This window comes from Hyaena hyaena, unplaced genomic scaffold, assembly GCF_003009895.1.
Source record: "Hyaena hyaena isolate Hyena2069 unplaced genomic scaffold, ASM300989v1 scaffold_44, whole genome shotgun sequence".
NCBI lineage: Eukaryota > Metazoa > Chordata > Mammalia > Carnivora > Hyaenidae > Hyaena > Hyaena hyaena.
Window position 1 is genome coordinate 517,045 of NW_024080676.1, and position 16,680 is coordinate 533,724.

Below are 16,680 nucleotides of genomic sequence, written 5' to 3' on the forward strand. Positions count from 1 at the left end.
TGAATAGTTGCTTTGTGTGATAGATATGCCTTAGGTATAGGGAGGAATGATGCTTATTAACTTATTATGTATGAATGTAATATGTGAATATGTTTGTCTTAATTTAGCACTATAATGAACCCAGGCTATTACATTGGTATTTTCAAACTACTAAACCGTAAATGGAGACAGTATGGCATTTAACATACCTATTTCAATATGAAATGCGTTTCCTCATAAAATAATGTGCTTTTGTAGTAAAAAAAAAAAAAAAAAAAACCAGCTATACATATACCCACTGACATTCTGATAGTTTGTAAAAGGGGAGCCACCAACTACGTAGTTCATTTGTAAATTAGAGTTGATCGTAAATAAATCCACAGTAGCTTTTCTTAAAATGTCACCCAGCCACCCCAGGTAAACTTTCTTTCATTCTACACTTTGGCTTTATAATCAAATTAAATATTTTTCAACCTCATTTAGAATCTACTTCAGAAAGTGCTATGGAGGATTCACCTGCTACAGATCGATTGAATTTTGACAGATTTGATATATGTAGATTGTTACAGCATGGGGCATCACTTTTGGGATCTGCCGGTGCAGAATTTGAAGTACAAGATGAAAAATCAGGTATGTAGTAGTCCTATAGAAGAAAGTCTGAAATGTGTGTATTCAGACTAATATATTATTTGGCATGCTATTTATCAGCCATGCAGAATCAAAATAGATGTTACAAAATGTAAATTGAAGTTTGCAGTTGGGGAGGTGGAGGCACTGTGGGTGAGAAGATAATCAAAAATATTTGGGTCTAAAACTATACCATATGAATATTTTCTGTCTTTTAAGTGACTGTGTATTATATCTGTGCATTGTTAATAGATATATACTAGTATTTGAGCAGGCATTTTATTATGTATTAGAGAAATCATAAAGTGTGACCAACGAGCCTCAGTTGAATAGATTTCTTTTCTTTTTTTTAAGTTTGTTTATTTTGAGAGAGGGAGAGAGGGAAGGAGAGAGAGAGAATCCCTAGCAGGCCCTGTGCTTTTAGCGCAGAGGGCAGTGCAAGGCTCAAACTCACAGACAGTGAGATCATGTCCAGAGCCAAAATCAAGATGCCTAAAACTGACTGAGCCACCTAGGTTCCCCCAATTAAGTAGATTTTAAAAGCCAGGATTAGTACAGATTGTGATACTGTTTTCACAGTTCTGGACATTTGAGAGGCTATATGACAGTTTTCTTTTTTATCATGTGTTTTAAAATTTTAAATAATTGGATCTACTCATGTTGGTAACCGAGGCAAACACTAAAAATGAAAAATCTTGTGTAGGCGATCATTCCATTATGTTTAAACTTACAGAATCCATCTGGATATAAAATAATGTTTTGGCCATTCAGGATTGATGCTTTGAGAGGGAAAAAACTTTGATGTTTTTAATGGATTTCTGTAAGTAAATAGCTTGCTCTTTTGCCTAAGACCAAAAGAGAATAGTTTTTGTTGCTAATAAAATTAATCATTACTCAAAGCATATCTACCTAGCCAAGTTAATGAAGTGGTCTTCACTTGTTCATCTTAAAACAGGCAAATGGGGTCCCCAGGTGACTCAGTTGGTCGATTAAGCGTCTGACTTCAGCTCAGGTCATGGTCTTGCAGTCTATGGGTTTGAGCCCCACATCAAGCTCTGTGCTGACAGCTCAGAGACTGGAGCCTGCTTCAGATTCTGTGTCTCCCTCTCTCTCTACCCTCCCCCATTCACACACTCTCTCTCAAATAATAATAAACAGATGCCCCTAGAACACTATTTTTCAATCATAGCCAGGTAACAGTTGATGATGTATGCAGAGTATGTGAGTATGGTTTGTTTTATTGTCAGGAGAGCTGGTTTTTGTTTGTTTTTAAGTATTTATTTTGAGAGGGAGAAAGTGTGTGCGTTAGCAGAGAGGGGCAGAGAAAGAGGTAGAGAGAGCATCTCAAGCAGACTCTGCATTGTCACTGCAGAGCCTGACATGGGGCTTGATCCCACAAACGATGAGATCATGGCCTGAGCCAAAATCAAGAGTTGGATTTTTTTTTTTTTTAATTTGTTTTATTTTTATTTATTTTTAGGAGAGAGAGAGACAGCGTGAGCAGGGGAGGGTCAGAGAGAGAGGGAGACACAGACCGAAACAGGCTTCAGGCTCTGAGCTGGCCATCAGCACAGAGCCCGACGCGGGGCTCGAACCCACGAACCACGAGATCATGACCTAAGCGAAAGTCGGACGCTTAACCGACTAAGCCACCCAGGCGCCCCAAGAGTTGGATGTTTAATTGACTGATCTACCCAGGCACCCCCAAGAGGGGTGTTTTAATAGTTAAAAAAAAAAAAAAAAATTTTTTTTAAAAATTTGAATCAAGTTTGATCTTCATTGATTAGAAAACTTCTTACCTGATTTGGAGGAAATGTATTTCTTTTCTGTTTAAAGGTGAAGTGGATCCTAAAGAGAGGATAGCACGCCAACGGAAACTATTACAAAAGAAACTTGGCCTTAATATGGGAGAAGCCATTGGAATGAGTACTGAAGAACTCTTCAATGATGAAGATTTGGATTATACCCCAACCTCAGCAGCCCTTATAAACAAACAACCTGTAGGTAAAATCTTTGGTTGTTTGATTGCAAGTAATACAAGGGTTTTGCTTCATATTGCCCTGCTATTGGAATGAAAAAAAATGCTGTTCTTAATTCTACTCATTGTTGCTTGTTTCACCATAATTTAGTATTTAGTTATCATGAACTGGATTTCTGGTAACAGATTCTAAAGAGACAAGTTCTGCCTACCTTATGAACTCTGGACTGACTGTTAGAAATCTGTGGGGGTCTTTTAGGAGCCACTGCTATTGAGAGATCCCAGTTGGACCAATTGCTTTTTCCTTTGTTCTTTAGTGGGGAAAAAAATAAATGTTTGACTAGATGATAGTAAGGGCTAGTATGATGATAACTAGGAATCTTTAGAGCTATGATTTATTCTTTTATTTGAGAAAGTAACAGACATGATAAGAAAACTTTCAAACAATGTAAAAAGGTATACAATATGAAGTAAAAGAAGTTTTTAATAATTGATGTAGACGCATGTCCCTGCCCCACATGCAACCCTTTATGAATTACTTGGACGTGTAGACACAAGTATTTGTGTATTTTAAGCTATATTTACCTCTTCTCATTTCATGTAGCTGAATATATCAGTATGTACGGATTGATCATATATGTTTTTGATAGCTTCATGCTCTTTTGTTGTATGGATGGACCGTAATTTTGCTCTGTATTCCTCCTTTTTCTCTATTCTTCCAATTCCCGTTGGATGCTCACGTACTGCTGCTTTTGCTTTTTTAATGTCCCGAACTGTTTAAGAGTCAATAAATGCTGTGGTTCTCTCCTCAGAAAAATTCACATACAACTGAAATATTACCATTCAAGGGGGTTGGTATTTTTTCCTCTTGCCCCTGCAATATCTTTTTAGAGTTTCCTGGTCCTTATTAAGAATTCCTGTTTTGCAGTCATGAAACCCTTTTCCTTTGCCTTTATACTAGTTCTCTAAACCATCAGAATTCGCAAGCTATTTTCTTAGGGTTAAGGGAGTATGTGTTGACAAATAACTTTTGCAGACCAAAAAAAAAAAAAGGGGAACATTCCTGAGGAAAAAAGAGTTTAAAGAGGCAGAAAATATGACAACCGTAAAGAAACAGAAAGAAATGGGATGCAAAGTGAAGCATGAGATGTAAATAAAAAATAAAAATAGAATAAAGGAAAACAAAAATGTAGTAATGTGATAATAGTGTGATTATTGTGTATGGTGTAAGAAAAAAGACGGGCCAGGTATAATAGAGAAGATGGGGTATAGACAGACTAGTTGCATGTAGGCAACATCCAGCCAGCCAGTTTGAGGTTTGTGAGATCCAAGTTGGGTTGGCCTTACATGTCATGGATCTTTGGGAGGAGTTGCTTAATATTACTTGTTGCCATAGGTTCATCACTGCTTATATATGTGCCATTGGTCCCTGGACCAAGACTGTATAGCAGGGCATCTATACCACTAATCCAGATTGGTTGTCAAAGTGTGAATTTTAGTTGAATCTTAAATCAGTTAAGGGCAGAAAAGATTTTTAGGCTTGAGCTGAAAGCATTTCTATCTCACAGCCTTTATAATGTCTCCCATGAAAGGGAAAGTAAGCAAAAACAATAGATAGTGATGGCTTAAGAGGGAAGGAGCAATATCGGTTAAGTTGACTATAGGATGCTAGATCACTTATGGCTATAATTTTTTTCAACAGATGATTCTTAGTTTCCTTTATTAATATTCTTTGTTCTTACAACTTGAGGGTGTTATTACAGTTTTTTTGTTTTTATTTTGAATCCAGTATAGTTAACCTACAGTATTATTAGTCTTGGGTAATTGAACAATTCTATATGTTACTTGGAGTTCATCAAGGTAAGTGTACTCTTAATCTTTTTCACCTGTTTCACCTATGCCCCCACCCACCTCCCCTCTGGTACCATCAGTTTGTTCTTTATGATTAAGAGTTTGTTTTTTGGTTTTTCTTTTCTTTATTTTTTTTTGTTTCTTAAATTCCACATATGAGTGAAAACATGGTATTTGTCTTTCTCTGACTTATTTTGCATAGTGTTATACTCTAAATCTATCCATGCTGTTGCAAATGGCACGATTTAATTCTTTGTTTTTTAATGGCTGAGTAATATTCCATTGTATCTGTGTACCACCACATCTTTATTACTGTGGTCATTTTGAAGTATCACTTTTTCAAAATCCTCTTTGTTGGTTATGATCATACATTTGTGCCACATCTATGACAAAAAAAGTTAAACACACAAGCACCTGATGAATTGGAAGAATAGGAAAGAAGGAATAAAAGAGTGAACTTATGGTAATAGCCAGACAGCAGAATAGCATGAAGCTGTGAAACTGTGGTCACTTTGGATATAGTGAAATTTATAGACTTAGTCCTCTTCTGAGGCTAAGATGATGGACATTTATTTTAACTTCAAAATTTCAAACTCAGCATTCTTTTATTCTTTTAGACTCTCCAGGCAGCTGAATTGATTGACTCAGAATTTCGAGCAGGAATGAGCAATAGACAAAAGAACAAAGCTAAAAGAATGGCCAAGTTATTTGCAAAACAGAGATCCAGGGATGCAGTGGAAACTAATGAGAAGAGGTAGTGATTTATTTTTTGCTTATTAATTTAAAACAGTGATTTTTTTATAGTTTAAGTTTGTGTCTGCTTGATTTTTAAAAACATTTGCTGACATTGTCTTTAGCTGGGGAGCATTATTTGGATTGTCTTGCTCAATTGTCAGAGATCATTTACTATTACTAGGGACTAGGATAGCTTCCCCAGAATAATCCACATATGCAGATTATTTTTCTTACTAATTATGACCTTTAAATTGGGGATGAAGATCTTCCAAGGGAAGTGCATTCCAGGCAGAGGGAACAAATGTAAATGCCTTAATCATAGACCATTCAAGAAACAGAAAGAAAGGCAGTGTGTCTAGGATGAGTAGACAGAGGTGAGGGTAGGCAGAGTGAAGTCAGAGATGGTCTAAGGGCCACAATTTTTTAAAATTTAAAAAAAATTTTTTTTTTAAATTTTTTAATTTTTAAAAATGTTTGTTTATGTTTGGAGGGGGGAAGGGGCACAGAGAGGAAGATACAGAATCTGAAGCAGGCTCCAGGTTCTGACCTGTCAGCTCAGAGCCTGAAATGGGGCTTCAACCCATGAATTGTGAGATGACCTGAGCCGAAGTTGGATGTTGAACCACCTGAGCTACCCAGGCACCCCAAAGGCCACATGTTAAGAATATGGATTAGTATAGAACTGTCACAGTATTACATCATCTATCTTCTAGCCTGGGGGCTAAACTGCATAGGAAACAGTAATCCAAGTTTATTTACTTAATCTTGTTGTAGGAAAGAACTCTGAGTAAAATCACTGTCCAGATTTTCTTAATGAATTAATAAAAGTGGTATCTGTATATGGTTTGGAACACCAATTCTAAAAGAGTGGTTCGAAACAACCTTGTTTAGAAGCACTTTGAGGGGTCTGTTAAATGCAGATATTCATTAATTAAAATGCAGATTTTCATTTTCAATTAACAGCCGAATGGGGCATTCATTAAAATGCCCCATTTAGGGACGCCTGGGTGGCTCAGTCAGTTAAGTGTCCGTCTTCGTCTCAGGCCATGATCTCACGGTTCGTGGGTTCGAGCCCCGTGTCAGGCCCTGTGCTGACAGCTAGCTTAGAGCCTGGAGCCTGTTTCAGATTCTGTGTCTCCCTCTCTCTCTGACCCTCCCCTGCTCACGCTGTCTCTCTGTCTCTCTCAGAAATAAATAAAACATTAAAAAAAAAAACTGCCCCATTTGGCTCTGTTAAATCTGAATCTTTTGTGGTGTTCTAGAAATGTTTGAGAAAATGATGAATTAAACATGTGAAAACTTACAAAGTTTGGTTTTTGCAGATGACAGGACCTTTTGTTTTTTCCATTTATAAATACAAAGCTAAAATGTAAATGTTTATAGTGTGTATTTAAAAACTAGGTGCAAAGGGGAATAAATAATAACCATCTACTTGGTATAAATTTTTACTTGGGGTTAAGTTCAGTATGAAATTTTTATTAAGCTTCATTAAACTACAGGGTTTTTTTTTTTTTTAATGTTTTATTTATTTCTAGGAGAGAGAGAGAGAGAGACAGCGTGAGCAGGGGAGGGTCAGAGAGAGAGGGAGTTACAGACTGAAGCAGGCTCCAGGCTCTGAGCTGGCAGTCAGCACAGAGCCCGACGCGGGGCTCGAACCCACGAACCGCGAGATCATGACCTAAGCAAAAGTCGGACGCTTAACCGACTAAGCCACCCAGGCGCCCCTAAACTACAGGGTTTTTTAAGTAAACAACTAATTAGGATTATATATAGTAATGTAATAAGTTTCTATTGGCTTTATTTGTATAAGCACTTTTACCCAAATATTTGGATAAATATTTGAAATAGTAGACTTTATTTTTCAGAGTTTATGATTCATTACGCAGATAATTACAGAATACTTTCTGAGTACTAGATACTGTTCTAAGCCCTTAGGATGCACTGGTGAATAAAGTAGATAATTCTGCCTTCATGAAGCTTACATTCTGGAGGGAAAAATAAATAAAGAGGAAGATAAATAAGTAGGGGTACCTGGCTGGCTCAGTTGGTAGAGCTTGCAACTCTTGATCTTGGGATTGTAAATTCAAGCCCCATGTTGGATATAGAGATTACTTAAACATAATTTTTTTTTTTTTAAAAGAAGATCAGTAGGAGCGCCTGGGTGGCTCAGTTGATTAAGCATCTGACTTTAAATCAGGTCATTATCTCACAGTTCACGAGTTTGAGCCCCACGTTGGGCTCTGTGCTGATTAGCTCCGAGCCTGGAGCCTGCTCCAGATTATGTGTGTGTCTCTCTCTCACACCCACTCATATTTTGTTTCTCTCTCAAAAAGAAATAAACATTAAATAAAAAAAGATAAGTAACATTAGTATATGTATATGTGTGTTAATGATAAGAGTTAAGCAAGAAAAAGATAAAACAAGGAAGAAATATGTGAAATGTGTTGTGGGGGAGAGAGTTTGAAATTTTAGGTAAGGATAGTCCGGGAGGGATTCACAGAGGTGACTTTTCTTTAAAGATCTGAAAGGACTGAGGATATGAGTCCTATGAATATTTGGAAAAGACATTCTAAAAAGAGGAGAGTAAGGTGACCAAGCAGTGTGTCTAGGTTGGAGAAAATTCAGGGAAGAAGAATAATAGAGAAGGAGACTGAGGGAGGTTAGATTTCTTTTATTTATTTATTTGTTTGTTTATTTCTCTATTTATTTATGTTAATTTATTTTGAGAGAGACAGAGACCGCATGATTGGGGGAGGGGCAGAGAGAGAGAGGAAGAGAAAGAATCCCAAGGAAGCTCAGTACTGTCAGTGAAGAACTGAAGAGCCTGATGCAGGGCTCAAACTCATGAAGTACAAGGTCATGACCTGAACAGAAACCAAGAGTCAGACACTTAATAGACTGAGCCACCCAGGTGCCCCTCTTTCATCACCTTTAGAAAAAATGGTTGGCCATAAATAAAACATTAAAAAAAAAAAATCTGACCCTCCCCTGCTCACGCTGTCTCTCTCTCTGTCTCTCTCAGAAATAAATAAAACATTAATTATTAAGATATGGGGGATATTTTAGAAAATAATGCTGTATGTAACTCAGCTGTGCTAGTTGTCCTTTCTGTTAATACTGAATAAAGTGGTTTGTCTTCTCTTTTGTTATGTTTTATTATTAGGCCGGTCTCAATATTTTTGTTCTAGTCATAAAGTAACATTTCTTCAGATTTTCTGGACATCTTTTTCATTGGTCAATTATCTCCGTTTTTTAAGAGTTAGTAGGAGTATAGTGTGCTACTCAGTATATTAGTTTCCTCTAGGGTAGAAAAGCCTAGAAAAGTTAAGCTAGGTCAGATTTAGGTTGTTAGACCAAGGGAGTTTAAAATGAAAAGAAGAGCTGGTTAAAGAGAGAAAAAAAGACTGTTAAATTTGTGATTCAGTTTGAAAGCAATCCTGGAATTCATGAACCTATTTTACATTCATCAGTGAGAGTAGGGGAATATATTTTGCTCAAAACTTTTAAGTAGTTAATCTTATTTGATGCATGAGATTTTAAGTAAACTATGTAAGTAGAATGTGGCATAACATTTATTCACATGATGTATTCTCTTACATTCACTGTGGTTCACATTATTCTTCATTCACTTTTTAAAATGGTGACTTTTATTTTTTAGCAATGATAGCACTGATGGGGAACCAGAAGAAAAGAGACGAAAAATAGCAAATGTTGTTATTAATCAGTCTGCAAATGATTCCAAAGTTTTGATTGATAATATTCCAGACAGTTCTTCCTTAATTGAAGAGGTACTATTAAAATGACTTAAAGTGTCTTTTGAAATTGTTTTTAATTTTTTCATACTAATGTGTTAGTAGATTATCCATTGGGAGAAATTTTATTGTATGTTTACTTCATTAGTAAAAATTTTAACTACTAAAAAATTTAAAACCTGTACTTACTAGACCTCCAAATAAATACACTTTATTAAATTACTTAAGTTGTTAGCATAAAACAAACCTTTTGAATTAGTAATTCTGGTTTTTTTTTATTCAGACAAATGAATGGCCTTTAGAAAGCTTTTGTGAAGAACTTTGCAATGACCTTTTTAATCCTTCCTGGGAGGTAAGATTACAGCTTCTCTCAGCTCTGAGCTCTGTTTTTGTTTTTTGGGTTGTTGTTGTTGTTAATGAAGGTAACCATGTGAAGCATCATCTTTTTTTTTTTTTTTTTGGTTTTTTTTGTTTTTAATGTATTTATTTTTTTTATCTTTTTTTTTTTTTTTTTTTTTTTTTGGGGGGGTTCTCTATTCTTCCCACTGATCTGGGTACTTCATATCACTCATCTTCTAAGTGGAAAACTTTAGTCTGATTTGCCCCTTTCATACCTGTTTTGGTCATATATCTTTAGTGAAATATTCATTTCTTTTCATTTTTTTTAGCTGTGGTATTAAGACTTAATATCTCTCCCAAATAGTAAAAACTTCCTTTTTAAGTGGATGATTTGATTAAGAGCCCAGTTTGATTAAGAGCAGTAGTTTCCAAGCCAGCATTTTAGTTTCAGAAATACTTCTTCAAAGAAAATCTTGATCAGATCCCAACATGTTAAAAGAGATGAAAGTGAGGTTCCTCTGATTGAAGTTGAGAGTTTGTGGTCTCAAAGCATTCTGTCCTACTTTGGTTGGCTTCTGGGTAATTTAAAAACCACTGCTGTGGAATACCTTTTAGCAGTCTTTCTGCTCCTTGATGTACATCTGTTTAAAGTTATTCAAGTGTTAACTTAAATTGAGTCTTGAATAAGTGGGTAGCTGCAGTGTCAGTGGTCTGTTTCCTCCCTTCCACATGACGCTGGAAAATGCTACAGAGTGACAGTGAAGCATTAGTCATGAGACAGTTGAGTTGTCTTCCTTCACATTTACCCTGGTATCTTTGGAACTTAGTTCTAACATATATATTTCTAAAATATTGATGTTGGGGCTGTAGGGAACAACATATGATTCTGTCCTCATTTTTGCTGTGGATAATGCTAAATGCAGGTAATGGATAGGGAAGTCATAGCCAAGTAATTATCGCAGAAGGATCTTAGAGTAGTTATTTTCTTAGCTTGATTTTAGAAAAATTTGACATAACCAAAATTGTGAAGCTAATACATGTAATTTTTCTTGGATAGCAGAAGAAAAGCACATTTTTTGAAGAGCCACTTTAGTTTATTCTGATTTCTTAAAAATCTAGTATCCCTTATTGATATTGACGAAAAATTAAGGTCAGTTTCTGAAGCATTTAACCTTTGACATTTGGATCTTGTTTGTTTTTAGGTTCGGCATGGTGCAGGCACTGGACTTCGGGAAATCCTTAAAGCTCATGGAAAAAGTGGTGGTAAAATGGGAGATAGCACTTTAGAAGAGGTAAGTGTAGTAAAGGACCAGTTATCAACAAATTTCAGTAGTTGGCTTCTTTTCTCAAGACAGGGAAGTTATAGAGTTTGTGTCATGACATAGAAATGAGAGAGAAATAAATAAATATGGAAAAGTAAATACGAGGAAAAATGTTTAAAGGTTAGGAAGAAGTGTATTAACGGAGAAAGAATGAGTTACCGGGAAAGATTTGTTCAAAAACATTGAGTGGAAAAATATGTAGGAGCATGACACCAAAGATTGGGAAGTAGAGGAGGAGGTATAAGAGGATAGTTTAGAGGTCATTGAGCAATATGATTGGTGTACCATGAGACACAGGTAATAGGAGAGATAATAGATACGTGACAGATAAAATTGAAATTAGAGCAATCTTGAGTAGTTTCTTAATTTCTCTTAGAGTGCAAGTAAGAATAGAATTCATAAATCTTTAAGATCTTGGTGTAGTATATTTGAACCTAATTAATAAACATGATGTGGTTCATCTTAAAGGTAGTAATTGGGAGTCTTCTATATTTTGGTTGTTCCTATAACAAAAATTGTGTGTCCCACTATTTTAATCTTAATTTTGGACTTACTGTGCCCCAGCCTCCAATACAAAGTATGATTTTGGTAATTAAAAATGATTGTTTTAACAGATGATTCAGCAGCATCAAGAGTGGTTGGAAGACTTAGTTATTAGACTCCTTTGTGTTTTTGCATTAGACAGATTTGGAGACTTTGTTTCTGATGAAGTAAGTATCACCTAAGGGAGGCTTTGTCTGATCACATTTCAAATTCAACAAAATAAGTCTTTTGTAAATACGAGTTTTCTTCCTTTCTTATTCATAGGTTGTGGCACCAGTTCGTGAAACTTGTGCTCAGACATTAGGTGTGGTGTTAAAACACATGAATGAAACTGGAGTTCATAAGACTGTGGATGTGCTGCTTAAGTTACTTACTCAAGAACAGTGGGAAGTTAGACATGGTGGTCTGCTAGGAATAAAGTATGCTTTGGCAGTTCGTCAGGTAAACACTTCAGTTTTTGAAGCATGGAAGTCCCCCCCCCTTAGTTTATTTTTATTAATGATATAAAATGGCCTTAGATTCTTAGTGTTACAGATGAGCCGGCATTTTAAGATTTGCCTTCTTGAGGCAGTATCATAGAGATAGGTGGTGCTGTAAGAATTTAAGTACAAATCAAAAGATGGTTCATTAGGTTTGAATACTTGTTCCTGTATATGGGTCTCATAGCAGGACCCATTCTCAGGGTGATTCCTTGTGTATGATCCCAGGAGTAGACTCTGGGGACTAGCTCTATTGGGGAAATTGAAAGGAGAATAGATTGAAGTAAGGAGCACAGGAAGGGATGGCTTTTCCTGCCCTTTTCTCTCACACCCCTTTTGGTTGTCAGTAGTGTTGAATAAGAAATAGAAGAACTTGAAGTTCCAGCATAGCAGTATGTATCTGTATGTGTTCACGCAGGGAGTTCATAGTTTTACCTTGAAAACATATTCTGATTTTTTAAGTCACATTGGATAATAGAGTACTTGATGCTGTTGTGGTTTTTCAAATGGGATTAATTACAAATAGGCTTCTTTTGATGTTATTTTTCTTTTTTATGTGATTTTTTTTTTTAAATAAAGATTGGGATTTAAAAAAATGTTTTATTTTTGAGAGAGGGAGAAACAGAGCGTGAGCAGGGGAGGGGCAAAGAGGCAGGGAGACACAGAATCCAAAGCAGTCTCCAGGCTCTGAGCTAGCTGTTGGCACAGAGCCCGACGCAGGGCTCGAACTCACAAACTGTGAGATTATGGCCTGAGCCGAACTCAGATGCTTGACTGACTGACACCAATCAAGATTAGGATTTTTGGGGCTTGTGTCTGGTTTATTTGGAAGAATGCGCGACTCTTGATCTAGGGGTCATGAGTTCGAGCCCCACGTTGGGTGTAGTGATTACTCAGATAAATAGTAAACTTAAAAAAAAAAAAAAAAAGACTGGGATTTATGCTTTCATATGGTAAATTTAATAAAAAAAATTTTTTTAAGCACAATAATTGCATTACAGAAAATTAATCTATTTTGATGTGTTGTTTTACAGGATGTAATTAATACTTTATTGCCCAAAGTTTTAACTAGAATAATTGAAGGACTTCAGGACCTTGATGATGATGTCAGAGCTGTTGCTGCAGCATCATTAGTACCTGTGGTAGAAAGCCTTGTAGATCTTCAGACACAGAAGGTAAATGAAATATTTTTGCATTTTCTTCTATAGAGCTTGTTTACATTCAGGGCGCGGCATCTGAAAAACATTGAACTGTGAGATCATGACCTGAGCTGAAGTCAGACGCTCAACCAACTGAGCCACCCAGGTGCCCCGTGGTTTTGACTTTAAGTTGTTTTAATATGGTATCATTTTTTGAAATGCCTCTTTCAGGGTCTGTCTGACTTTGCTTTTTATTATCAAGACCAGAACATGAATACAGCATTTGGAAGTGTAGCAAGCAGTATTTATTTAAAAACGCAAACACTAAATTTATCTTTTCATGATGATAAATGTTGTTTTAAGTATACTTTACAGAGGTCATGTCTTTTGTGTGTACACTGTTGTTTTCCAATTTTAGTATTTTTACATAAAATAAGAGTATTGGCTATCTTATTTCCTGAATTCTCCCTCCCTTTATAAGCCTGGCTATGAAGGGAGGTACCAAAGTAGAGTTGAGTGGCATTTAAGGAGAGGTAGAGAATTACTAAAGGCAAATAATGTCTCCCCCTTAGTTTTGCTCAAAACTGGCAATATCCAAGGGCATGGGGATTGTATATGTTTTTGAGTCAGGTAATTACAGATTTGCATGCCATGTGAATATATTGTGTAAAATAACTTTTTCTTAATAACTGATCCTATAGGTACCCTTTATTATAAATACATTATGGGATGCTCTTCTGGAACTAGATGATCTTACTGCTTCAACAAATAGTATTATGACTCTTCTTTCATCCTTATTAACTTATCCTCAGGTCCAGCAATGCAGGTAATTATTTGTAGTTAGTAAAGTAAAAAATGTTTACGTAACGTTTCCAGATAATGAAACTTAAAAATACAGTAGTCTGGTGTCTTGAAGTACAGCATTTAAAGTGAGTTGGGAATACCAAAGACTAATATTTTCCAAGTGGCCTTTTCTTCTTTACTCTCTAGCCACCAGGATAGTTGGGGCAAGAGCTTACTAAGGTCATATTTACTCTTGGGCTACTTTGGTTATATAATTCTTCATTTTGTTCATCCTGTGATAGTTCAAAAATTTAATCATTGGATATTATTTTCATCTTCAGCCCAAATATAGAACTTTAGCCTTAGAGACATTTAGCTAATAGAATAATCATTGAACATCAGCATTACATTTTCCAAAATTTGCTCTGCAGTGAACTTTTTCTTTGTAGTATTCATTTCGACTCTTGCTCTTGATTTCAATAATTTCATCAGGAATGGAATAGATAATAATGTCCAAAGACAGAGGTTGAGTGAAGCCAAAAATGTAAATCAAAAAGTGTCACCTATTTTCCTGTCCTGATATTTGAAATAAAGTTCAGCTAATTAATGTATTCCCTATCTTTTAGATCACCTCCTGAATAATATTGTTTCTATTAATAGTATCTTTGGAGATACAGAAGAAAAAACTCGCATGCAACTTTAAAAGTCACAGATAAGAAAATTAATTACCGTTCTTAGCCTAGCGAGGATGTTTAGTGAATGTTCATGATTATAAATGATTTCTGACTATGTGAGTCTATTTCCAGTGAAAATCATAGTTGTATTAAAAACATGTTCAGAATGCTTCAAATAATATGGACCCTGCTGAGAGTACTTCAGGTGTAAATAGAAGGCAGTAGGACAGCCTGCAAGTTGAAATAGCAAAATAAATGCCTATAAAAGCAAATGAAGAGAAAAAGTGGTAGTGTATATGTGGGATTTACTAATTTTCAGGCAGTTTCAATTAGTATTGCAGTCTATAGGGATTACATGAGTTCATCTGTGTGAAAGTCCTTCTCAAGCTGCAAAATGCAAGAGTTTTTAATTACCGTAAATCAGAAGTTGGTAAACTTTTTTTGTGAAAGCCCAGATAGTGATATTTTTGGTTTTGTGTGTCATATGATCATTGTCAAAACTACTCAACTCTGCCATTGTAGTACAAAAGCAGCCATAGACAATACGTAAGGAATGAACATGGCTGATTTCCAGTAAAACTTTATTTAAAAAACAGGGTGGGTTTAGATTGTGAGCTTTTGTTAACAACTGTCCTAAATAAAGGACTTCGGACTTAAAAAAAAAAAAAAATCTTTGAGTAGATAGTGTCAGGAAAGCTAAATAATGTAAGGAAATGAAAGAAGTAGTGAAAATTCTGTTAATTCAATGTGAAATAATGTAGCTTTACTTTTTTTTCCCCAAAGTTGCCTTATTAAGTTTGCTTCACATGTTATATTTGGCAGATATTTTTATTAGAAAATTTGCTTCACATACTATGATATTTGGCAGATACTTCCTAGCTATGTGAATAGAAATGCAGCATGTCATTTGGAGCATGAACAGTTACTCTATTAACAAGACCTTGTTCTAATGCTTTTACATAGTTTTAGTCTGTTTATTGTCTCTGTGTTCATGTGTTTAATAATTTTATAAGTAAGTTAACTAAATGTGTAAATAAATGTAAGAAGTGATGTTAATACAAACTTGCAAGTAATGAAAATAGTGTTAAAATATAGACAGCCTGAGGGGACGCACAAAAGAACAGATAGTTAATACTTGCCATCTTTTATTCATGCTTTTCTACTGAGTTACATATTTTAAATGCTATTTATAAATCATTTCCTAATTCAAAGTAGTTTTTATACATGATTCATGGTTGTGACAGGAATTCTGTGGTCCACGTTGTTAGCCTAGATGTGGCTTTGCTTGCTTTTCCATTTAAATTCTAATTGTGAGAAGAAAGATAATGAGTTTCCAAACTTTAATAATGCTAAATTGAGATAACAGATTTCAAAGCTACTACCATACCACTTCTTGCTCATTTGATATGTGGCAGAGATGACCCCAAAGGGGAATGTAAGTTATATGCATCTAATGGTTACTCATTGGGATTAGCTGTGGGAAAGAAGAAAAAATTAATCTTGATTTTGTGTACCTACACATTAAGACACACGTCCCATTTTCCTAAGAACAGATTGAAAAAAAGGGCAGCTATATTAAAAGGTTCTAATTTGACAAAGGTAATTCATGGTATTAGTACCATAGAACTTAATGTTAATATTTATGACTGCATTTGCTCTGGTTATTCTGGTGCTATAATAACAGTTTTGAATGAGAATGTTAAATGAACATTCATATAAAAATTATATTATCTTTTTAGAATTTATTCATCAAAAAAGATAGGAGGTCTACAGGACATATTTAGATAATGTATCAATAGAATTTCAACTGGAAATGAGTAAGACTAATTTGTGTCTTGTTTATTAGTATTCAGCAGTCACTCACAGTTCTAGTTCCACGTGTCTGGCCTTTTTTGCATCACACTATATCATCAGTTCGAAGAGCAGCATTGGAAACTCTATTTACGTTATTATCAACACAGGACCAGGTAAGAACTAATAACTATGTGTAGTGATATTGAAATTACATAAAATAATTTTATAAAATAAATCTTACCACCAGGTTACCCTTGCTACATATCCAAAGATCAGGAGAATGCTGGGCCTAGAAGAAATTGTATGGTGACCATGAAGACATATAAAAATATAATCACCATGAGGGCAAAAATATTTTAATATTTTGTTCTAGATCACATTCCCAGTGCTTTGAATAGTGTTTAACACATAGGAGGCCTTCAACAAATATTTGTTAAAAATGTTTTATTTATTTTTGAGAGAGAGACAGACAGCATAAGCAGGGGAGGGTGAGAGAGAGAGGGAGTTACAGAATCTGAAGACAGTCTCCAGGCTCTGAGCTAGCTGTCAGCACAGAGCCCGACACAAGGCTCGAACCCACGAACTGTGAGATCATGACCTGAGCCAAAGTCAGATGTTTAACCGACTGGCCACCCAGGCACCCCTAACATTGCTATTTTTAAAATAACTATAGGTCAAACAAAAT

At 35.4% G+C, this 16,680-nt stretch overlaps 1 protein-coding gene across 3 annotated transcripts in view; it reads left to right on the forward strand.

Annotated features, from left to right (window-relative positions):
• BTAF1 (B-TFIID TATA-box binding protein associated factor 1) overlaps positions 1–16,680 on the forward strand; it is a 105,843-nt gene that overhangs the window by 21,878 nt on the left and 67,285 nt on the right. For all 3 annotated transcript variants that reach the window (XM_039230227.1, XM_039230228.1, XM_039230229.1), the window contains 11 exons: positions 463–609; positions 2,443–2,606; positions 5,053–5,189; positions 8,829–8,958; positions 9,206–9,274; positions 10,464–10,553; positions 11,198–11,293; positions 11,391–11,567; positions 12,640–12,780; positions 13,446–13,570; positions 16,048–16,168. In XM_039230227.1, coding sequence (XP_039086158.1) covers positions 463–609; positions 2,443–2,606; positions 5,053–5,189; positions 8,829–8,958; positions 9,206–9,274; positions 10,464–10,553; positions 11,198–11,293; positions 11,391–11,567; positions 12,640–12,780; positions 13,446–13,570; positions 16,048–16,168 — 1,397 coding nt within the window. The remainder of the gene's footprint in view (positions 1–462; positions 610–2,442; positions 2,607–5,052; positions 5,190–8,828; positions 8,959–9,205; positions 9,275–10,463; positions 10,554–11,197; positions 11,294–11,390; positions 11,568–12,639; positions 12,781–13,445; positions 13,571–16,047; positions 16,169–16,680) is intronic.